The 25,423-nt window shown below is 42.1% G+C and overlaps 1 protein-coding gene across 3 annotated transcripts in view; it reads right to left on the reverse strand.

Moving 5' to 3' along the window:
* DENND4A (DENN domain containing 4A) overlaps window positions 1-25,423 on the reverse strand; it is a 99,807-nt gene that overhangs the window by 54,503 nt on the left and 19,881 nt on the right. For all 3 annotated transcript variants that reach the window (XM_019533834.1, XM_019533832.1, XM_019533833.1), the window contains 7 exons: window positions 19,063-19,392; window positions 17,932-18,181; window positions 9,671-9,740; window positions 7,938-8,107; window positions 6,935-7,176; window positions 5,167-5,233; window positions 3,415-3,473 (listed from right to left, as the gene is read on the reverse strand). In XM_019533834.1, coding sequence (XP_019389379.1) covers window positions 3,415-3,473; window positions 5,167-5,233; window positions 6,935-7,176; window positions 7,938-8,107; window positions 9,671-9,740; window positions 17,932-18,181; window positions 19,063-19,370 — 1,166 coding nt within the window. In that variant the 5' untranslated portion in view covers window positions 19,371-19,392. The remainder of the gene's footprint in view (window positions 1-3,414; window positions 3,474-5,166; window positions 5,234-6,934; window positions 7,177-7,937; window positions 8,108-9,670; window positions 9,741-17,931; window positions 18,182-19,062; window positions 19,393-25,423) is intronic.

A 25,423-nucleotide genomic window follows, 5' to 3' on the forward strand; every position in this document is an offset into this window, starting at 1 on the left:
CAAAAGATAGGTTTTAGGTTCTACACTGAAAACAAAATATAACCGAATGCCAGCTACTGTAGATTAAATAATTATTCTTTCTTCTTCAATACTGCCATTGTGGATCACACTGTTTAGTAGAGCTGTGCAAAGCTTTGGTAGCCAATTCAATTCAGAGGAGGTTCAGCCCCATTTGGCGGCTGAATCTCATCTGAATAGAATCGGGAGACTCATTAATCTCTCCAAATCAAATTGGAAGCCTCTGAATTGATTCAGAGAGATTCGGCCATAGACTGTACATGCAGGCACTGCGGTGCTGGTGGGAGCAGCTGGGGAAGCCCCGGCTTGAGCTGGCAGCCTCAGGAGAAGCTGTGGCTCATCTGGCTGCTCCCCCGGGTTCCCTCCTGCTGGGATGAGGCAGGCAGTGCTGGCAGCCCCAGGACTGTAGGGGCTGGGGGAATGACTGGGAACAGAAGGAGCAAACTGGGGGGAATGACAGGGGCTGGAGAATGAACTGGGGCTTCTCCCTGGGCTGCTGGCTCAGCTACTCCCTCCACTGGGGTGAAGCAGGCAGTGCTGGCAGCCCTGGGACTATCTGATGTCCTCATGGTCACACGGTGTGGACTGACAGTCTCTGCGGGCTGCCTGTGGGTGGCGGCCGGCGGTGAATGTGGACCCCGCACCCCCAATGGGGGTGCAGGGATGGATCCAACGTTTAAAATACCCCTGAAGGGGTGGGTCCCACTGGTCGCCGCTGTCGTTGTTGCGTTCGCTGCTGGGGCAAGGGATGACCAGCACCAGAAGACATCAATTAAAACAGTCTGGATCGGGTAACTCACTGGTGTCCGGCGCTCCATGCTGCTGGCGGTTGTCTAAAAGGCTAAAAGCTTAAAAGCATAAAAAAGCCCTAGGAGAAGTCCTGGGTGCTGGGGGGAAATGATCGGGGAGCTGTGGGATCGAACTGGAAGTTGCGGGGAAATGACTGGGAGCTGGGAAAATCAAACTGGGAACTGGGGAATTGAACCAGGAGCTGGGAAAAGAAACAGAGACTTCCCCCCAGCCCCCGGTTTGATTCTCCAGTTCCCAATCATTCCCCTCAGCCCCTGCAGCTTCTCCTGGGGCTGCCAGCACCGTCTGCCTCATCCTGGTGAGGGTGCAGCCAGACAAGCTGCGGTGCCGGCTTGAGCCAGGGCTTGTCCAGCTGCTCCCGCCGGCACAGCCTACCTGTATACCCCATGGCCAAATGAGATTTGGGGCCAGTATCTTCGGATTCAGATTTGGCCGAATTGAATCACTGTCCCGCCAAATCGCCGAATACTTTCTGCTTCACACCAGCTGACTATTTAGCCAGAGGCTGCCTTACTTTTGGTTCAAGACCTTGGTTGGTACTGCAGTATGCAGTGTGGACATACCCTTCAACTTAATCATGATCCTGGGTAGGACTTGGACAAAAGGATTTTACTCTGTAGTTGAAGGGAGGCAGAAGAGTAAATATATATCCTAAGAAAATATATCTGCTTTGGAACTTTATTTTTTCAGGTTTCAATTGGATTTTCCCAGGACTGCTAAGGTGATTAAAGAACCCAGCCTGGGGTGGGAATAAAAATCATCTCTGTGGACTTGATATCACAAGCACACACTCCTCCTGCCCTAGGGCTCTCTGCTAACCTTAAAGCAGAAAGAAGAACAAGATCGTGCTCTAGCCCTTCTCAGTCTGACTCTACATGGCATCTCCCAGAAAGAGGCATGCGAGAGAGGTGGAAGTGTCCTGCATGCCTCTGTTTCTGGGAGGAGCTTGGGGCAGCCAGACTGGAAAAGGCTGCAGCCCAGGCCAGCTCTCCCTGGTGCAGGAGGAGTGCACATGTGCTGCAGTCCAGCACACAGGGCAGTTTTACCCGGCCTTGGCAGTGACGGTGCCTGGGGGAGAGGAAAAAGGGGTCTCATGGCACCCTAGTTGAGAATCACTGCTCTGCTGAAAGGGCGAGCTTCAGGAGACCCGATATCTGCATAAATGAAAATAAAAAAACCTTTTTCTTGGATGAATGGTTTTCTTGAGGCGGGTTTTGTTTGTTTCTTACAAAGTCTGATGTTCTCAAAAGGCAGATTATTAAATGCTTAAGATATCGGGCATCAACACTGAGGCTACCGCCTTCACCCAGTGACAATGATGAAGAATGGCACTTCCATTTATGCCACTCCTTCCTGGTCCAATGGAGTCACAGCGAAGCAACAAAAGCTACCGCTCCTGCCTGTCCCACACGATCATGCTTGACAAGAAACCCAACAAAAGTAAAGTAAAGAAATGAAAATGTAAACAACTAAATTGTAATATCAGTTTTTCCTCCCAAAAGCAAACATTGTACCATTACAACAGTTACCCTGTACCACAGTTCACAGCAAACTTTGCCCTACTTTGGTGTTTCCATTAGAAAATTGTCCTCTGCTCACTAGCAGTTGTGGAAATGTGATGCAAACCTTTGGTAAACGAAGTGCAGCTGCTCCTGCTGCAAAACATTTTCTCTGTCAGTGGATAACACCACCATTTAGCAACGTAAGATCTGGCAAAAAAGGTGTGCATGTCCAGCCTCCAGACAACAGGGCTTTCCCAGACCTGGCCACTTGCCAAATCAGTCAGTTTTCTGCATACGGCACAGAAATTTTCAGTAATAACTTGGAACAGTAACTACAAAAAACCCTATCAAAACCCCACAACCTGCTGTACTAGGCCTACTCAGGTCATGTTTTGGGTAGATGGACAAAGTCGGAGGGGGAATGACCAAAGATGAAAATGAGAACTGCAGTGGATGCATCTACTAGGGATCAAATTTTAAAGACTCCCATTTAAAATGTATGAAAATAGTCCAAACAAGATCACCACAGAAAATATAAAAGGGAATAAAAGCTGATCTGTATATTAAATATTTTATCTTTTTATAATTTATCTCGTTTTATTGTAAGCTACCCTGAACTTTTTTGGGGGAGGACACCATATAAATAAATATTTTCAGGTTAATTGTCCAAGTATTTTAATTAAACAACCGGAACATGTACTCTACATTTAGCTCATTTAAGACCTCCTCCCCAACTATGGAGCTGCTACCAAGAATCTCCATAGTTAAATATATGCATCACTATGTTTCTACAGCAGCAAGTGGGATTTTTTAAAAAAATAAGGGAAATATATTCCAAAACTTTTACTGAGATAAAATAATTTAACGCTAATTCTGTTATTATTACTAGAATGACTTACAGTATTTTAGACAGCCATAAAGTATAGACTTAAAGTTCATACTTAAAAATAAGTAAAAATCAGACAAACACAAACTGCTGAAGACTGTAAAAGTTATTTTATACACTGTAATATCTCAAAATCTTAAAGCTGCCTGCCAAATACACAGCCATATATATTTTAAACAAAATTATCGTTACACTTGCCTTAGTGGTAGAGGTGATGATACAGGCTGACTAAGAATCAGGTTATCATGGGGTGATAGCTAAAAAAATAAAAATAAAAAAGACTTTTGTATATACATTTTTGTGGACATTAGAAATACCAAATAAGAACGAAAAAGCCAATGTTAAAAAGATTAAACGAAATTAAAAAATCACGCTGAATATTAATACCGTCTCACATTTTAATATTTTACTTATAAGATTTAGGAGACACTGTTCCTTTTCTTGCAACAGAAAGTTGTCTATCATTATCTTACATGCTGAGAAGGAGGGATTAAAATATTACATGCCCACATCACATCTGGATTAGAGTCTGTCAACTGTCCAAAATGAAGCCTTTAACATTTATATAGACAATGTCCTAGAGCCCAGACGTTCCTTCCATCATAAGACTGTAAAATAGCATCTTCTACAGAAGATAAGGCCAGATTCTTGGCTGATGTTAAAAAAGTTCAACTCAACCGGATCTAGTCTAAGAAACTACTCTACACATCATCTTTCCAAAGGTTTCTTCAACCATGACATCAAGAGCACCTGTTTCCAAGAGAAGCATGCAGGGTCATACGTGGAAGGGATGCAGCAGGACTAGGCACTCTTGCTCATCAGATCGCTCTGAAGTAGGTGGGCTACGTGCTCCTGCTGCAACCCCGTCCAGTCCGGCTCTGCAAGAGGCACACGGGGCAGTTCCACCCGGCAACAGAGGTAATGATGGCGACACTCCGGTTGAGAACCACCACGGTAGGCTCAGACAGCACAACAGTGGTTCTCAACCGGGGTGTTACCAAATTAAAAAAGTTATGGAGTGGCGCCCTAAATCAAAAAACGTTGAGAATCACTGTTCTACTTGCTCAGAGTTTTCCCCTAAGTCTGTAGCTGTCACGGGAAGTCCTAAAACCAAGGCACCAAGGACCAAATACCATTTTGTAACTTGGTCAGAACCAAAGGATTTGAGTTCAGTCATTTTGGATACAAGACTATTGAACTGACTCACCTGTTCTTAGGTCTACATTTTTAAACTATTTTCTCTATCTTTACTGCCTCCTGATGAACAAAAGAAACAACCTAACTGGGTTTAATAAGCTTTAAAAATAGCTCCCTCATAAATCCTCAACTAACAGGATTTTGTTCTTACCCCTGCCAATACTGCATGAGGTTGAAGAGAAGATACAATTTTAATTGGTGATCAACCCAATCCTAGTGATTATGCCACTTTTACATTGTGGAGCCTGGAGAGATTACCTTGCATGAATGGACAGCAAGGGTCACATATCTAATAAACTGTGCCTCCAGTGAATGCGCATTGATTCTATAGATTTCAATGGCAACTATATACAAGCAGACAGCAAAGAAAGATACATTGAGGGGAAACAAGTGGCCACAAAGAATTTATTAATGCCCCAGATCTAGCTTAAAAATCCCACCCAGTTTCAGTTGATTGCAATAAAAAGAAGAAAATACTTTCAGGGGCTATTGTGGCTTCACAGGGATCCTCTAGCTTTTTCTCTCAACTGTGACATGGCTGTCCCCACACAAAGCCAGTCTTGCTTATTACTTATAATGCTTTGCAAAATGCAAACTAAACTAGTGGGCTAAAATCCATTCTTTGCAAATTCTTTGTGAATCTGGATATTAAAAGTTTTTTGTTTGGATATAAACATGTACATTATATTTTCACACACACAAAGCCTTACCTTGACTTATGCCATGGGTAAATAAGAAAGAATTTACACATACCTGAACTAAAATTCTGGGTCTCTGAGGGGATGGAAAAGGAACTTTGTGCATAAAATGGGAAATGTGTCTAAAGAAAAAGAAAATACTGACTTTAATACAAATGGATAATTTGGGAAATACATTGTATTGCCTCCACTATGAAGAGTGATCATGTAAAAATAACCTACTTGCTCAGAAGACTGGATCCCTATGTACATTCAGCCATATTTGTGCTTTTATTCAGTTACTAATGCAAGCTTTTGCCATTTATAGTTCTAAACAGGAGAAGTAAAAGTTGCCAGCCACGACAAAATAAAACAGGTTCTTATTACCCCAGTGCAGTACCAAACCAATGTGACTACACTGCTGTTGGCTCTGGAGCCAGCCGGCGCAGAGCTAGGTCAGGTCACTCTGTGCTGCAATATGGCCTTCATCACGCAGACGATAGTCCATGAGCAAGCATATTTATCACTAGCTTGAGGCATCTCTGCCCAGCTCTGCATTATGTCATTTAGACATACCCAGCATCTTTATGGCCATGGTATTTGGACACTTTGGAAATGTACATGATCATTTTAATTCCTTTTTGTACATCAACACAACTGGCTGCTAAAAATCCTCAACAAAGAAACGTGGTCAAGTCAACCATTCTGTTACTCATGTGCAGGCCCAGTGAAGGCAATGGAACAGCATCATCCCAAAGGACACAATCTGGCCATGGGAACCTGTACTGGTAGCAAGATGACAGAAAACAAGGATCTCTCCCACAGCCCAGGTTAAGTTTATCAGGCTGGCAATTACACAAATGATCCTCCTATTTCTATCTTTTTAACTATTAATCTTGAATCCCACCATGTCACTTTAGTTGTCTCTTGTCAGAAACCAAGGGAACTCAGCATCATAACCAGATAAATGGAGCCCCATGCTAACAGCATTTGCAAATGATGTGTAGCGCAGTAACGTTAGGGAGAACAATGTCAATGTATTTCTATTCACAGCCAGCTTCTAAGACACAAATTGTACATAAAGATCAGTGACAAAAATATTTTCAGATACCTGAAATGATCTTTGATTCTAAAGATAGAAGACAAAAGCTTCTTCCCATGCAGCAGCCTGAATTCCCAATGTCTTACTGGGAATTTCACAAGTCTTACTTATCAATAAGTTTTATATCAAATATATTATTTATAGAACTGGGTTACAGAATATAAATAATAATATCTAAAGAGTAATGTCTGTAATCTTCATTCAGACTACAGACATTACTCTTTAAATACAGACATGTGTATCAGATTTTACAAACCTAAGGATTAGTCTCACTTGTGACAATCCAATTCAGATAACACACTGAGAAAGGTAAGACCATCAATGTAAAATCCAGCCTGATTTATCTCTAAACACACACATAATAAATATTTGAAAAGTGCAAAAATACATGTACTATTTTCAGCTTTTTTTCTGCTCTATCTGATAATATAATAAAGGGCTTATAATCTTACTTCTAAGCAAAACGTTAAAAAATCCTAAGATCAGTTTTTCAATTTTAAAAAGAACTGAACTGCTGAAGTGGCATATACAGAAGAAATGTGAAATACACTTCTCTAACAATCTGGACTTTTTAAGAGAAACAAAGTTTATCCCCCCTGTAGGAATGAGTATCTGATTCACTATGACAGCAGCACAATTAAGAAATAAAACATAAATCACTTTGATACGTCAAAGCATCACACTCATCTATCAAAGTAATATGGAGAGCTTGCAATCTGAATTTTTCTTTGAAATAACTTACTTCTCAATAGGCAAGACATGTGGGCCAGAGATGGAATAACGATATAGGAACATTAGAAACTTCTTGAAAGCATCAAAAAATGGCCAATGAGAAAGAAGACATATACATTTGTTAGTCTGAACTGTTTTGGAGCTATCCAGCTTCCCATCTCCAGTCGTTGTTAACTCCAACTGAGATTTCTGTTTTTCTGTGAGATTCTCCTCAGGATATGCTTCATAGAACTGAATAGCAGCACCATATACCTGCAAGCAATAATGTATTTCATATATTTGTCTAAACCTTTAAATAATAAATTGGAAGTTATAAGCAAATCTGTACTCTGCAGTGTGCTAAATTACACGTACTTTAACATCTTTTAAAATAATGTCTTTAAAACATTCTTGCAGTCACAATAAACCTTGCCCTCTAAATATTTTTAAACCATAAAGCCCCATGTAAAAGGCAAGCTAGGATAAGTGTTCTTAATGTAGATAAGGAAGTAACGCTGTTGTGTTTAGCTGATATTTCAGGTATTTGGGGGCTATTCTGTAAGCAGTTCAAGATACTAGCTCTCCTCTATGCCACTTCACATTATGCCAACAGTATATGCATGGGCATAACGAGGCTGTAATTTGAATGCTTAACTGTACAAAAGTCCTAGCTACTTGTATGTAAACTCACTTTATTGCTTGAAACCACAGACCTAGAAGAAAGTATAGTACTGGTAACTGAAGAAAAGCAGGAGGGAGGGAATTTTGTTTTATCTGAGCCAAAGCTAACTGAGGTCAGTGCAAAGACTCATCCTTGACGAACAGGCTCTGGATCAAGCCCAAGCTCGACCCATCCGTGGGAATACCTTTCATCATCACTCTTAACAAATGTCAAGCTGTACGACCAAGTGTTCCACCGCTACTGATAAGGGGAGTCTGTGTTTGTAACCTTGTTGCTTTTGTAAACATTAAACATTGAAGCTAGCTTACAAAAAAGAAATACCCAGTACTAGTGGTTATGGTTTTACAAGCACCTTTGCTGCTGAAGCTCCAGTTAATACAAATGTAGAAAATACAGGAAGTGGATATTTGCTATTAGGAGGCCAGCATTCAATCGTTGCACCCATGGGTAAGCAAAAGAGAGGCACAGATTCTGGTAATGGGAAGGACTCATAGTCTTCTTCAGGGTACCGGCAAATTAAACCTATTAAAGCAATATTTAAAAAAAGACAGTTACATTCCAACACAAGAACTGGGTGTTTGTATTAACCCATTTCCTATATTAATGTGTATTAGATATATATTAATAGGCATTAACTATATTCAAGCTCATGTTCTTGTTAAGAGGTTGAATAGTTTTAAAACACACAGCCTAGTACAAGATAAGTTAACAGCACAAACCCAGATAACTATAGGTCATCACTTGGCTAAAATATGGCGCAAACTAGTAAGTACTTGATTCTCTAGGTACTGCTCAGAAACATTTATTAAATTTCTCCTTTTCCAAATCTAAATTACTTAACACTTAACTAAATGCCAGTAAACAAACATTTTAATTAATTTCAAATCCTTAAAGAAAAATTGAACTTAATAAGTCAAGGTCTTAACAAGTCATTAACTGAAAATGATAAGAAAAAAATTAAACAGCTAATAGGATTTAACTATGTTTAAAAATATTAGAAAACATAAAGTAATCTCCTCTCTAGTAAACTGATTTTCCAATGAAAAATTTAGTAATGAATTTAAAAAAAAGCATGAACAGTAATTATATAAAAAATGACAAAATTAAAAACCCAGAGAGATCTTTAAAATATGTTAATTGGCATAATATTCACTGACCTGGATGAAGTTATGCCGATTTACATCAGCTGATAATGGCTTTAAATTTAATCAGATTATTTTTTTTCCTAGTTACAGTTTTCATGGGAGCAGCACCATCAGCCAAATAGAAATGTAGTTAAGACATGAATACAAATACGTTTAGAATTCAGGTCCGTAGAGTCAAGCACTCAACACCGATACAAGCTGAGGATGCTTAAATACTAATCACAGCAGGCTTTTATTGTGGGGAAGGGAGGGTGAGGGGGCGTAAATATTGCCCCCAACCAGAGAAAAAAGAACTGAAGATTCAAAATCCAGGATAATTTAAAAGCCAGCTTCACTTTCAGAGCACTACTTAAGGCTCTTCTAGATCTTCAACCATTTGTCTGCTGCAATGTAAATATGAAGATGCATTTCAGAATTGAGCTAATTTACTCTGATAGCATCTGGTTTTTTTCTTTAGTCTTTGGTGTATGCATTCAGGCTGCAACAACAGAATGGATGCATGACTAAACTGAGAAATCAACTCTTCTTCATTATCTAACATTACAAGGTTATTAAAAACCATCAAGGGTGAAATCCTGGACTCAGAGAAGTCAGTGGGAGTTTTGCCACAGACTTCAATAGTGCCAAGATTTCAACCCAAAAGGTAATTACAGAGACTGTGCCATATTCTGCATCAGAAATGGCAAGCAGTAGGAAGACTATCATATAAGAAACTGAGCCTATATTTAATGCAAACTTAAGAATGAAAGAGTATTTTAGACAATTCTAGGGAGTAGTCTGGGTATGTTCCTTCATTATAAAGTTCTTTGGGTTAAGATTTACTTTATTTTTCCTTTCTCATACAATACCAACTAAATAAGTAGTTCTAGAGAAAGATCTATATCAAGATGACATTAAAAGTGAGCATATGTACTGATAATTGAAATTCAAGAGTACTTACCAGCTTTATATGATATGGTATTAGTTTTTGCCACGGACTTTTTATAACATAAGTATACTGCTGAGCCCCACTGTAAATAAAGAATACACTCTTATATTCTTATGGACTGACTTGACAAGGTGTAATAATGGGGTGGGAAATACGGGAAAAAATGCAAGGGAAGAACACTTCACAACACCTATCCTGCATACAGCAATACCCCAGGCACAAAACATTTATCATTTGAGATCAGAAACAAGGTTCACCTAATTCAGTATCCTGTTTTGGACAGATGTTTCAGACAAGTGGTTAGAACCGCACAGCAGACAGATGTAGGATAATCTGATTCCTCACTGGAGAGCATGGACAATTACACCAGGTGAAATGGTGGGGGATGTGCCATGTCCCAGGCTGCTCCATGCGTCTACTCTATCGCAATGTAAGTGGAAGCTCAACAGTGGTAATGTAGCAGCCTTTGGATGCTGTTGTAAGCTACCCCAGTTTAGAGCGTTTATTGCAGGACAGGAGCAGACACACTAGAGTTGCAATAAATTAGACCAGTGGTGCCCAAATCTTTTGACCTCTGGGCTGGAAGAGCAGTTCCAGGTTGATCTGGGGACCCATCCCACTGTACAGCAACTACCTGCCCATGACCTAATGCCAGCATGTGGGGCTGACCAGGCGAGGGCTGATCCAATCGTGATAAGCCTGGAAATTCAGTGGTGGAGGAGCGATGACAGTGGTGGGGGAGTGCAAGTGTTAAATTGCCACTACTGAAATTTGCTTAAATCCTGAAACATGACGTTTGGTATTTCCTTTTTTTAAATGTTAACTGTAAAACCCTGGGTATCCTTTTTATCCATATAAATGTCCAATGCCTTTTTGCATCTCATTAAACTCTTGGCTGTAATCCTGTTATTTTACTCACCCATGTAGTCAGGTTGATTTTAATGGTAACAACTCCTGTGAGTTAGCGTAAAAAGATCTGACCCATAAAATAATAGATTTTACTCTGCTACCATTCCCACTTTAAATTACACTGTTGTCTAATCTTTTCCTGTATTCAACCACTTAACCTATAATTTCACACTCTGTGAAACATCATAAATGCAAAATGTCAAACAATTTTGCAATTTTCAAATAATATTGGCTCACTGTTCAATGATGATATGACTTTAAAAAAAGAATTAGAATTTTTCATTTAAAAGAAAATGCTTTCCTATTCCAACTCCGAACGGGCATAGAAAAATAAGAAAAATGGGAAGGGGCCTAGAAGAGAGGAGAAAGGCACACTAATGAGTGCATGTAAGACAGGGAATCTTTCAGGGGTGGGAGAAAAAGGAGCAGTTTGCAGGTTACTTCACTGGACACTTACAAGTCGACTACCCACACCAGATGCAGTGACTCTTGCAGGACTGAAGGAACAATTGAATAATTGCATGCTCTTGAATAAACATCAAGGCATACGACAGCACTGGACTTTAAAATGGACATAAAGCAACTTAATAAGAAAAAATGCATTTAAAAAATCTATACTGTTAAAATTGAGAGATTAATTAGACAACAGACTAGCAATAAAATTTGTTTTACTTCAGTTGTTTGGATGATAGCACTTGTGTATAGACTCACTATTTTAACTCCAATCATATGAGCATTTTTCCCCCTGAAGAATGGAAATGAAACTTTTTTTTTTTTAAGAAAGCTGCAAAACACAAAAACTGAGAGGGAACTTGGGAAATGAATTTTACACTCAGCTTTTGAGACTGGCTAGATTTCAAATGGATTATGTTCTCTTAACGCCAAGTAGGCATGTTTTAAAACATTTTGCTTGATCAGTCATGGTCATTTTATCATGGGACATAGGACGTCTCAATTTACTCTTAAGTGCTAGCTGTCATCTTTCTTGTTACAGCTGAATTTGGCTGCATTTAAGATCTGTAATGTTGTCCCTGCAAGATGAGCACTTGTAATTTGCATTACTTCAGTTGAGGAAACTACAGCTCATTTCCTACACCAGGAGAAAGTTCTGCCTGACACATGAGTAACCAATTCTTTCACAGGCAGTTGCTTCTAACCGTCCCCTTCCTGTTGTACCAGCACATAAACAGAGCAGGGAAACTACAGATCAATGTGATGCACAGCAGAACGCACTTATGGATGAAAGGTTTCTGACGTCTGGCATATGAAACCCCCGCTTCAGTCTGCCTGTCTACTCTGTATGCCCACACAACAGGCTTGCACAAATCGTTTTGTAGGAATCATTCTGGATACAATTTTTGAAAGCCTGGCCACAGCATACCCTCTTCACCATGCAGATGAGATACAGCACAAAATGGAAACAAATGTATTTTCTCTTAGGCACGTGCTAAAGCAGGGGTGGGCAAAATGCAGCCCGGGGGCCGGATGTGGCCTGCCAGTCCATTCCATCTGGCCCACGGGGCCCCTAAACAATTTGGAAAATTAATATTGATCTGCCCCTGGCTGCCTATCACGCGGTCCTTGATGGCTTGCTAAAACTCAGTAAGCAGGCCTCCACCCAAAATAATTGCCCGCCTCTGTGCTAGAGGCTGTTTCTATACTGCTTGCTGGAGACTCCTTTGATTGAAGTGAATGACAGCAACTGCACTGATTTCACTGGGAGCAGGATCAGGCCTTAACCATCAATCTACATAAAGTCACAGACACCCATGGGAAGAGGGGGATCCTTTTAATGACCATGAGCCCAACTTAAAATAGTGAAACCAGCATCACAGGGACTTAGCAGATGCAGAAGGCAAACAAACTGCTCAAATCATTACCTTAAGGTCCTAACAAGTAGCTATTCACCCTTCCAAATGGCTGGGTGAAGAGCTGCTAGGTTACAAGAGTCATTTGACACCACAGCTGCCCCAAAAAGGATCAAAATGCAGCTGAGCGAAAATACACATCTGCAACATTATGCAATAAATGAATTCAACTTTTAATAAAGAGACTCTGTTAATGCGATAAGGTCCAGAATGACAATTTTTTTCTTCTTTTTCTTCTGCACAGTCCATGAAAATGCTCTCTCTCTCTCCCCCCCCATTGCTATCTCTCTGCTCCAAAACATACCGTGCAGCAGGTTGCTCCAAACCTAACATTGTTATAGGTGCTACAATATCAAGAGCTATCTTTTCAGATATTCAGATCTTGATCGTCACTGGGATATCAGGGTGCCTTGCGAAACAGCACAACAAGAAATAAGGACAACTCAACAGTATCATAAATGCATAATGTCAGTAAGTTAAAAAAAATGCATGCAGCTATAACTTAGCAAGAGTAATGAATACAGGAGGAGAAGGCTTACTGTCTTGAAATGTCCCAAATCCACTACTTGCATTATTATATCATTTTTTTTAATTATTAAAAAGGTCTTGAAATATGGCCAATTGGGAAACATAAGTCAAATTTAATTTCAAATAGAGGTACACTCATATATTGGTCGCCGTGGGTGACTGGTGCCTCCTGAATCTGGGGGGCACTAGATGGCCGATGGGGGTGAGTGGGAGTCTACCGATTGCCGAGCCAGCGGTAAAACCAGAAGTGCACCTCTGCCAGCACTTCTGGTTTTGCGGCTGACGCTTCCAGGGGGTGCACAGCCAATCTTAGGGGGTACGCGTGTACCTGTGTGCACCCAATACGCATTGCCAATGTTGGCTGCATATCAGACTGGCACTGATAACAGGAAACTTAACGTTATCAGCAATCAGCCTTTTTTGGCTGATAATGTCACCAATAAATATCATGTGCACGTGTGCATCTGCAACATGCACATGGCCAGGAACGCAGCCTGGCAGTTTAGAGAGCAGCATCCAGCCAGCAAGTCTGTGGGAGAGGAAGGGGCATGGAGGGGGGCAGTTTGAGGTCCCCATGGTGGGGAGGAAGTGGGGCAGAGACAGGTGTGGCCCAGCTGGGTAGGGTGCAGGATAGAGCCATAGGCAGCTTGTCCGGGGGCGGGGGGAGGGTGCAGCCCCCTGAAGCTGTGCAGCCCCCGGGAGGCTTCCCAGATTTGTGCACAGGGAGAGGGAGGGCTGCCCACTCTGGGCTCGGGGCCAGGGGCTGCACCAGCCTCTTTGCAGAGCAGGGGCTAGGCTGGGGCAGTGCTCAGGGTGGGTGGTGATGGCGATGCTGGAGGGGTGGCTGTGAGGGGGGTGCTAAAGGGAATTTTGGAGTGGCCATTGCAATGGTACCCGATTACTGTGCAGTACTGTCGCCAGTTTTTTTCCTGATGTTACTGTGCTGTAGCTCGCTACTACTGCACAGTAGTGTCGCATCATGGTTAGTGCCAGGCAATGCTAGTGTGTGGTAGCAACGATACGCTCACTGTCTAGATAAATTCAGCTCCTTGTCCTTGGGTTCTGTGATTACCATGTGTTCCCTTAACTCACCACATACAAACTATTCTTGGAAACTCTCTTCCCAGTTAATTTTGAAAGACCCACACAAACTACAGAAGAAAATGAGTTAAAAACAACTGCACACATGCACAACCACCTTGGCTAGGGACAGAAGTTACACATAAACCAGTAAAAGTGATCAGAAACCAATTCAAATCTGTAACACAACAGAAGTTCAGTGCACATAAACTTTCAAAATGGCCAAAACCGGTTTAAGATAAACCTGGATAGATATAGTATCAGAATCAACTGACTTAGGTTAAATTGGTTTATTGAACTTCTGTCCAAGATCCCCTCCAGATTCAAGTTAACTCACAGTCCCCCAGCTTCCCAGGATGCTTTGCATCTCCCTCGCAACCCCCTCTTGCAGGGTGGGTGGGCTAGCTTTGCCAAAAGCTGTCTGCTCCTGCTGATCAGAGAAGCATGCTCTACTGCCCCTCAGCTTCTGACTTGAGCCACTGCAATGCTAGGTATACGGCTGCATTTCCAAATCAAAAGTGAATGTCTGTTCACTTGTTTACCTGTTCAATCTATGCAGCTTAGACAAACCTGCGAAGACTGAACTGATTCAGCCTCGGGCTTTCTGACTCCCTGTACTTAGCCCTTGGGTCAAAACGGCAAGGAAAACACTGAAAAAAAAAATTTAGTTTGCCTGTTACAGTAATTTTAGCGTCATAGGCTCCAAGGCCAGAAGAGACCTCTAGGACCATCTAGTCTGACCTACAGTATCCACAGGCCATAGAATCTTTCCAAGATGCTACTAGTGGAAGTAGATTAAGAAATCTGTCTACAAAACGTTGAAGTTGCACATTCCTTAGCCCAGCCAACAGAAATGGAACTTGGTGAACGGAATGTTAATACCCCTCAAGGACATACAGGAAGTTGGTCATCTAATCAGTCCCTTCTTTCTCTAAGAGTGTGTGTAAATAGCATGCAAAAAAATGCTATACTAAATGCCACAAAAATGTACTATAACATCCACACTTTCAAATACAAACTCCCTTTTCATTTGGCTTGGAAGAAAGCACATGTCCATGAACTTTGGCACCTTTATGGGGATACTGTTAAATCTGCCAGAGACCAAATTTTATCTAGCTCAAGGACTGAACATTCACTAATATAAAGCAATATTTAGTTTTGCTCTTTTCTATCATTTCTGATAAAATGTGGTTTGATTTTTTTTTTTAAACATCAACTCCATACAATAGCTTCAATGCAGCAAAATTCAAACTATGAAAAAACATGCTTTGCTATATTGAGACACACATCTGCACTTACAGAGAACTCTGCAAATTTCACCTTCACGTAGGAAGGAAATTGGCATCCCTGAGCAGAACAGTGAATACATAATGCAGATTCATTTACTGGCTTTTATTCTTACCTTGAATATATATAAATTGGAAGGAAGCCAGACTCCATTTAGCTCTTGAACTGATCAATTAATACTGACTCAATGGAGCAGAGACTGGAACTCAAGTCTACCCTCTCTTATGCGAGTGTCCTAACTACTAGACTATGGAGTCATACCCACTCATTCCACTTCTTTGGCTCAATGAATACATAAATTATTCCATATAAGTGGAACAAGTTTTACCAGCAAGAATTGAAAGAGCACCCCCCAGAATATCCTGTGGCCTAGCAGACTGGGCATTCACCTGCCAGCAAGATGCTGGTTCCAGTGCCCTGAGGGAGAGGAAGGAACTAAACCTGCAACTTCACTGTAGATGGAAGGGAAGCACCCAAGTCCAGAGAGGTATAGGCTTAAGACACTCCCTCTGCTCACGGTTTCCTATGGGTCAGCTTGAACAGCTCCCCACTAAATGGGCTGGCTTATGTGGCTCTTATTCCTAGGTACCTAAATCTCCCATTTTATATATGGAACCAAGGCATCTAACTTGGGGTGCAGGTTGCACTAGGTGACAAAGGGCTCCTATAAATGTGTGGGAAGCCTGCTCCGAAGAACTGAAAATCCAGCATGTCAGAGCTAACTCGATTAATCGAGTCTGCCGGAGCACAGAAACTGATGCACTCTGGCAGCATTCTGCATCACTTGTATGAGCATCCCTGTGTGTTTCCGGACTGAAAAAATGGCAATGGGGCACTCTAAAATAGAATATGTTCGATGAGCTTTAGTTCAAAGTGCTGCACTGCCATTTTTTCAGCAAGGGGACACTGATACGTGTGACATGTGGACGCTTTGAATTAGCACAGCTCACTAATTAAAGTGCCCAGCACTGTGTCCCACAGCACGTGTAAAAATGCCCAAAGTGCCTGAAAGAGAGAGGTTGTCACTCATGTCAGGCTACATACAGATGTTTGTAGTTTTTACTTCGGGGAAATTGCTATTCTCCCAATAGAAACTATAAGCGCGCAGATAGACTTAATAGATTTCTAGAGTTGGAAGGGACCTATTAGATAATCGAGTCCGACCCCCTGCTCTGGGCAGGAAAGAGCGCTGGGGTTAAGTAAGCCCAGCCAGGTGCTTGTCTAAACTCTTTTTAAATGCCTCCAGGGTAGGGGAGAGCACCACCTCCCTTGGAAGCCCATTCCATATTTTGGCAATCCACACTGACAAATTTTTTCCTGGTGTCCAATCTAAACGTTCTTCAGTTTATGGCCATTGTTTCTAGTAACCCCGAGGGGCGCCCTGGTAAACACAGTATCCCCTATTCCCTGCTGACCCCCTCTGATGAGCTTGTAGACAGCCACAAGATAACCTCTCAGCCTTCTCTTGTGTAGGCTGAAGAGATCCAGTGCCCTCAATCTGTCTTCACAGGGCCTTACCTGCAGGCCGTCAGCCATACGAGTAACCATACGGGTAGCCCTCCTCTGAACCCTTTCCAGGTTATCCATATCCCTCTTGAAATGCAGTGCCCAAAACTGGACGGGGTACTTCAGACGTTCAAGCTTTTTCTCACAGAGCAAAAGTGGCTGCTTGGGAGAAAAATAACCCCGGAACAACCAGGGTTAAACCGCTCCTGGGAGAATTTCTGAAAATCTGCACACTTTCCTCCAGTTTAACTTTTCCTGGGGTCACAGATCTGAAGGCAGTGCAGGGATCAGCTGCTCCCATCCCTCTAACAGAACGCTCCCTTCCTGCTTCTCACTCACCGGAGGTCCCGGTGAGAAGTGGGCAGGGGCTTTTCTGCAACACTCCCTTTGCTTGGCTGCTGGGCACCGAGAGCCGAGCACAGACAGCAAGGCCGCCTGTTGCTGTCCTTGCCAATTTTGCCTTGCCCTCCACCTCTCCCTGCCCCCCTAGACCCCCAGCTGAGCTGAGCAGAAGGGGAAGAGGAAAAAAAGGAACTATGGAGGGACTAGGCTGGGGAAAGTCTTCCCCAGCTCAGGTTGCTGCCTAGTGGCACGCTAACAAGTGTGTACACATGATTATGACTAGCAGTATTGCAACATAGTTTCCGCAAACAGTGTAGACTAAGATTTTTCTTTCCAGAACAGTGCAAGTGAAACTACTCAAACAGCTATATTCCCTATTTGACCTTGCCTCATGCAGTCTTAGCATAGTTTTAAAATAGGACTAAAAGCCAGTTTGCAGATAAAAGATCCCCATCTACAATGAGAATACCATGCTAGAAACCCAAGCACAAACTACCATGTTTGTACACAGCTGTACGTATCATGAGACCTCAGCTTCTAAACACAAGGCTGAGTGAAGTCAGCCTCTCTAATACAATTTATGCCCACATAGGAACAACAGTACCACCCCTCCTCCCCCTTATGAACTTCTTTTAATTACTTACTTAAGATAAATTAAATTATTCACCATTCTCTCAGGATTCTTTATATAAATCCTCTCTATCCATTAGAGCATTGAATGTTAATTGTATAAATCTAGATGTGAAAACTTACCATACTGCTATTGAGATTCTTATCAACTCTGCAAAACGTATGTGGAGGGGTTTCTCCTTTACTTGGTATAATTATGCATATATCTGTGACAGCCAACATATTCTGGATCATGTTTTCTGATGCTCTTCGATAGGTAATATACACTCTTTGTGACGAAGCACCACCACTAATGTTAGCAGGACGACCGTATGGAGTGGTGTGAATGATTTCACAGCCCTGTTTTACTCTCTCTTTCCCATCATATAATACCCTAGATAAAGAAAAAAGGATTTAAAAAAAAATGATAATTGCTTAAAAACGCAATGAATATTGAACCAAAATTATGACTGAAAACGATCAATTAATAGGCAAATCTTGTCTGCTGCCAATCAAGGCTGCATTTTTATTGAAAGAAAAAGTTACTTCAGTTCAAAGCTTGGTGGAACATGCTAATTTCACAATGATGCTACCCTCTCATTTTCTGTGTGCATCGTTACTGATTTCAGTCACTAATAAGTGTGGACTCTATAGCAAAATCTCTCATAGCACTGTACCTATGCTTAAAATTTGATAGCTTACCATTATGATTTTGAGAAGGAAGCTGTTCTGACACTCGGTCCTGTGAGCTGCTCACTGAATACCTTTGATTCTCTTTTCAATCTCTATTTCAGCTTTACTGGATAACCCAGGGCATGCCACCTAACTTGTATTCTATTTTATATGCAAGAAAATGAAGGTAACACCACCAGAAATTTTATCTGAAGAATACGCTTGATGGGTACTTTTGTAAGTGGTTTCGCATGAAAGAAATAAGGACAAAAATGGTTATTGCTCTCCATAACCAAGATCCGAAGGCTATTTGGTATTGGTTTTTTCCCCTAAAATCTGGGCACTTACCCAACCCCCGGCAAAATCAGGAAAACTCCTTCTATTTGAGGGCTTTTAGTTCTAGTCCCATTTTCACAAAACCCATCCAATTCTAATGGAAACTCTGTCCTGGGAGGTCTTTAAGGCTGGTTCGACAAAGCCCTGCTGAAATGATCTAGTTGTGATGGTCCTGCTTTGAGCAGGGGGTTGGGTTAGATGTGTCCACCCCTCATGTTCTGTGATTCTGAAGTTACTAGAATCAGCATCATTAATCAATATTCTCACCCAAGATCAGTAAGCGGGGGCTTGTCCCTTCCTCTCCGGTAACAAAGGTATATCTGCGGCCCCACAAGACTCCCGTTGTTGAGATCTGCCGATAGTCCCGATGGTGTAACATCTATGCATTTGTATCCCTGAGGCACTTCCTCCCCCAGAGATTTAATAATTACAGTCACATCAGTGATAGGCTCTTTTGGTTTAGCAATTTTATGGCAAGCATCATTGAAGTGAATTTCTTCCTCCAGTGGTTTTGAAGTATCCGTCAGGCCTGCTACAACAAAGTAGTCAGCAACACGAGCTCCTTTGTCTTCCATCTTCCATTACAGAAAGTTGTGCCTAGTAAATAATAAATATGCAGATAAATGTTTTTGAAAACAGAAAATTCTAGAATATACCAGATTCTCACATTAAGCAATAAATGCAAGCAGTATATATATCTTTACAGTTAAAATTAAGTTGCATGTTATAATTTGATTACGTTCTAAAAAAGGACTACTGTCCATCAGCTACCGTACCTCCTTTCATTTCCATTACCAGCATGCAACACTTAAATTCTAGCAACACTCTTTCTATACTGATCTTGGCTCTCAATGTTTTTGAAGCAGATTTTTTTTTCTCCTCTAAGGAACAGCAAATCCATACGGCCTCCTTTTGTTTACTTGCATACTAGAGCACCAGCATCAGCAGTGACAACAAGAATGTGCACAATTTGGGGAATAGCTTGTTAGTTAAAACTTGCCATCAAGCCAAATGGCTGTGCTCATATATTTAGCATATGCTCACGTTTCAGTACGTACCACGGGCGAGGGGTATTTTTGTGTAATCTGCAATTAATTTTCAAACATTTAAGACTGTGCATGTGCTGCATTGTATTCTATTTTTATTTACAAGCATACAGTAGGAATGTTTATAACCATCTCACTTTATACTTTGAACAAGTCAGATCTAATAAAGGGAACCAAAGTAGATGTATCCAGTGTGCTAAGTGGTGCTGATTCAGTAACAAGTACAGTTCCTTAGGGTGAGCACTCACACAATGCCCTAGCATACCATTAGAGTCACTGTGCAGCTGGAGACGTCAGCTTTGGAATGAAATTTAAAACCAAGACCACCTCCCTCTGTCTTTTAATGATCAAATGGTCAATATAAAAAATTAATCAAGATCACATGGGTCTTTTCGTAACCGTGGGGGATCACTAATTGTGCTGTTCTGGCCAACTTCCAATTTGGGAAATTGCACTCTTTCTTCCTAAAATCCCTCCTGTAACATCAGCTGGATAGGGAATTGTTCACATCTGGTCCCAGTTAATTTTGTACAGTGTTACTGTGCAGTTTAATAGATGGCTGTCATTTTCCACTTTGGTAATGTTGCTGAATTTCAGTGCAAGATGAAACTATCCCTGTTGTGATCTAAGGATGGCCTTGATATTAAAATAGAGGGCTAAATGTCAGAGATTCATTTCCAGTCACAGCTTTGCTGGAAAGTTCTGTATAACTTTGGAGAAGTCATCTGACCACTCTGTCTCTCATTTTCTCTAATTGCAAAATAAAGACATTAAACACCATCTGAAATGTCACGCAATTTTTTACAAAACTTTGGGAAACTACCTACAAAATATATTCAAGCAAGATCATGCTAGAAATCATACAATGCATCAGGGGGAACTTTTCAAGAACTAGACTTCTGTTGCTGTATCTTGAGCTTCTGAAAGCAGACGCGTTTTAAAGTTTCTCAAGCTTCCTTTAATTTTTCTGAACTAAGTTTGTTAGAGTCAAAAGCAGCACTACAGAACTGGGAAGGTACTGCTGTGAAGAGTCTGCTAGTAGTCAATTAAGTATAACACCCAGAATAAAAACATAATGGCTGGTATTAACTTGATTTTTTATCTGTCAGCTGTCACTCTTTTGCCTTGATTTTCATTTTCTGTACTAGGCACAGGAATCAAGCCTCAGGCCACAATGTATCCAGGTTCTTCCTAGCAAATTTTAGCTACTCCTACAGTTGTTTTGCTTGGAAGTAAGGGATATGTGTCTGAAGTTGGGACTGCACCCCAGATGGCTAAAGCTCTTGGTTATCAGGGGAAGAATATCTGTTATCCACTACCCACCAGACCAGGGGTAGGTAACCCCCAGCATGGATGCCATAGCGTGGCATGCAAAAGCATTTTGCTTGGCACACACACCTCGGAGTAGAGGGTGGGGAAGAGGCCGGGGCCACGCTGCCACAACAAGGATCGGGCCCCTCGCAGCTCCCCTGCCATCTGCCCCTGACATGCCCAGCATGCAACCCCTGCACCAGACCAAAACAGTTCTTTTTCTTCTCTCATGTCTATCTCCTTTTGTCTAGAGCTGTGTTTCTCAACCTTTTTCCTTGGGGCTAGACTCGATGATCTTCTGAGGTCCCTTCCAGCCTTACAATCTATGAATACTGGGACCCAGCTGCAAAGATCCATGGCCTGTCCTGACCCACACCCTCTGGCCCTGCCCCCTGGGGCATGCTGGCGTCTCTCGCTCCTGACCTGCAGCTCCCTGTCCTTTCAAGCCCCAGCTCCCAAGCACCATCTCCAGGCCACCCCGCCCTGGCAAGCACGGGCACCGGCCATGGTGCCGCTAACCCGGCCATGCAGCTCCCCCCCAGCCCCGTCTCCTTCCCCTCTGGAAGAGGCAGGCACGTTCCCACCAGCCATCTGCCCCACCACAGCTCACGACCCTTCAAAATATTCTTGCGACCCACTTCTGGGTCATGACCCACAGGCTCGGAAACTGGTCTAAAGCATTTGACTCAACAACAAACGTAACACTGGATGGAACTAGACAGCTTTTTGGTTTCAGTATCATTTTGCCACTAAAAAAAACAACAAACAAACAAACAAACAAAGCTGGTTGAAACGTTCCTTGCATCCTTAATAACTGAAGTGGAACAGTTTAAAACAAGTGATTGTTGAAAAACTGACTGAGAGTATTAGAAAGATCTTAAGATTAACGTATTAAGATAACATCTAAATACCTTTACGATAGCTAGAGAGATCCTGTCCTCTCAAAAGATACAAAAAGCAATGCCTTTTTGTTCTACCTTCAGGATTAAAATGACAAAAAACAGAAACAGGTATCTGAAGTAAATAATGGTATCTAGAAAAATGACAGCGTTGTTTTGGTACCAGTATATGAATGTAACGTGATAATGAGCTCAGTCAAAATTTGAAGTACTATATTTGAGGACCTACAAGTTCAACAATAATATATTGGTACTGTATAATCGGGACATATACTCCCTGCAGAGCAGGCTAGCCACAGTGAGAAAGGATGGGGCAGAGAGAGATTTAATATACTGTCTCTAATCTGTCCAAACACTAACAGGCCAAACACAAACACTATTTGAGCTGATACACTTCAAATAAAGTACGAAATATTTCTCAGTACTACCATCCTTAGTAAAACTCACCTACCATACATTAAATTTACACTGTCATGAAAAACTTCCCCCAATGCTATCAGCAGCCACTGAATCAATGAATGAAAAATTACAACAGATTTCTTTTAGCTGAAGTACAGTGCATAAATATCTGTTTCTATCAGCTTAGAAAGATGCAGCACAGCTTATTCAGTTGCTTAAAGAATTAAGTCGATACATTTGAGAGTGCATTGACAAACGTATCGGAAAGAAAAAGACTGTTTCATAATGGAGATCACAAATTAATGGTGATCATAGGCAGCCTGCCAGCTAAACAACGGAAAGGATTTCTTAAGGAATGCCGGAGAGCGAAAGGACTGGCCGAGTGAAAGCCATCAGCACGTCAAAACTGCTCACCGCTTACCCCGAGATGAGCTCTGGCAAGGGAACAGCGTTCTGTAAGTTATTAAATGAAATATATCAGGAAAATAAAAAAGCACAATTGTTTCCACTATCAAGTTGCCTTAAAACAAAGTGATGAATGGATCAAACGTGGCAATTTATTCTCTCTCAGAACACTAAAACAGTTGTCCAGAATGAAATGTGCATTAAAATGAAAGAAACCAAGTGGCAACTAACTAGGAAAAGCCCAGCTACCAAGACAGACTGAACCAGAACACAAGTACGTGGCAGATGGAAGTGGAAGAAAGAAGAATCACAGAATCACTGAGTCGGGAGGGACCCAGACAGATCACCGAGTCCGACCCCCCGCCAAGGAGCACTGGGGGTGGAGGGGTCATAAGACCCCAGCCAGGTGCCTGTCCAGTCTCCTCTTGAAGATCCCCAGGGAAGGTGAGAGCACCACCGCTCTGGGAAGCCTGTTCCAGGCTCTGGCCACCCTGACAGTGAAGTCGTTCTTCCCAATATCTAACCTAAACCTCGCCTCCCTCAGCTCGTGGCCTTTGTTCCTGGTGACTCCAAGGGGGGCCCTGGGGAACAGACTTTCCCCGAGTCCCTGCTGGTGGCCCCCGATAAGGTTGCAGGCAGCCACAAGATCCCCCTCAGTCTCCTCTTGCAGAGACTAAGGAGATTCAGGTCCCTCAGCCTCTCCTCATAGGGCTGGCCACGGAGGCCCTCAACCATGTGGGTGTCCTCCTCTGGACCCTCTCCAGGGTCTCCACGTCCCTCTTGAAGTGCAGCGCCCAGAACTGGACACAGGACTCCAGCCGCGGCCTGACCAGCACCGCACAGAGGGGCAGCAAGACCTCTCGGGACCTGTTAGTGATGCCCCTGTTGATCCAGGACAGGCTGCAGTCGGCTCTGCCTATTGCTTCGTCGCACTGGCGACTCATATTCATCCTGGAGTCAATCCTGACTCCCAGATCCCTCTCTGCCTCTGTGCTGCCGAGAGGGGCAGCCCCTAACCTGTAACCATAATGCTGGTTCCCTCTCCCCAGGTGAGAGGCACGGCTAAGTGAGGAAAATGGAACTGGAATGAGGAACCATGGATGAACTAAGAGACAGGACTGGGCAGGAGGCACACAGCTGCATGGTGGAATGGGCAAACGCCTGTGCTTACTTCTGATCTTAATCTCTGTCTTAGTGGCCCCTCTGTACAATGGGGATATTACCCCCAAATCTAGAGGAGAGATGGAAAAATGCATGTGCTGGAAAGCTTTTAGAGACTGCACTGATGAGCACCACAGAAGAATCAAGAAGAACAATTACTTCTGGTCTTCAGAGCTTGAATAACCTGCAGTAAATAAGGCAGGGAACTACAAGGAGCACCATCCATTCCATGCACTGAATAAGCCAAGGGTCTTGTGGAAAAAATAAAGATGGGCACACAGAATTAAGGCCTGTATCATAATGTACATGTGGAAGAAAGCCAAGGTTATATGGGCAATCCTAGTTCCGGCCTTTCCTAATGCTTAACTATTTGACTGGCAACCTTAACAACCTTTTAACTATGGAAAGCATCTTGACATTTACGGTGCTAAATATCAAGCATTCAACAGGAGGCTGTTAGTACACAAATACAATTTCACCAGCATGTCTTAAGACATATATATTTGCTGGTGAAAATAAGCTGTAGAAAGCTTCACCCCAAATGAGCGCACAACATATTAGTTATGTTAAATGGCAAATACCTTCTTCTTGAATTTACATGCTAATACGCACTAAATTTTGACAGGTGGCTTTCCCAGATGCACTGCTCCTAACCTGTGTAAAATTGAGGCTACATGGGTGGGAAACCAGTGCAGAACTGCCCTGGCCAGATGGCAGGAACAGCCAGCTGTCGAACATCCAAAAGCGCCTGCAGGTAGCAGGAACAGGGGGGCAACAGCTAGGCAGCTCACCTACATGGATGCTTCTTACATGACTGTATTCTTCTGCAGTGTATTATTACTACTGAATTTTTTAAATCCCATATCTAGAATACAGAAACAAATGCTTATTGTACAATATCAAGCAACATTTAGATTGGCATGAAGCTAGCACAGCTGATGTATTGAATAGTATTGAATAGTCAGATCAGAGAAAAAGGAAGATGCTTTTTACTACTATCAGTTTTAGCTAAGAGTACATTCTGTTAATAAAGGCCATTTTCATTTTGATCAGCTGCAGTGTCACTATCAATGGCATCAAACAGCTTACACAACTGAAGTAACATTCCCCCAGGATCTCATGAGTGTAGACACAAACGTTGTCAAAATATTGATATGAAGAAAGAAAATCAGAGAAGACCGGAGTCTTTCCTGGAGAAGTTTGTTTTCAAATGTAAAGATAAAATTATATTTGTATGTGTTCAACTTGTTAGAAATGGAGTATTGTTAGAAATGCACAGCTTGCATCTTGCACCCAATAAGAAAGAAACACTGCCAAGGACTTTTTTTTTCCCTTTCCCAGCCTTGCCACAGCTTTTCTTATGCTAAATCGCAGACTCTCCCCCAGCTTCTCCCTAGCCTTTCTCAT

This window comes from Crocodylus porosus, unplaced genomic scaffold (assembly GCF_001723895.1).
Source record: "Crocodylus porosus isolate Cpor-Errol unplaced genomic scaffold, CroPor_comp1, whole genome shotgun sequence".
NCBI classification, from domain to species: domain Eukaryota; kingdom Metazoa; phylum Chordata; order Crocodylia; family Crocodylidae; genus Crocodylus; species Crocodylus porosus.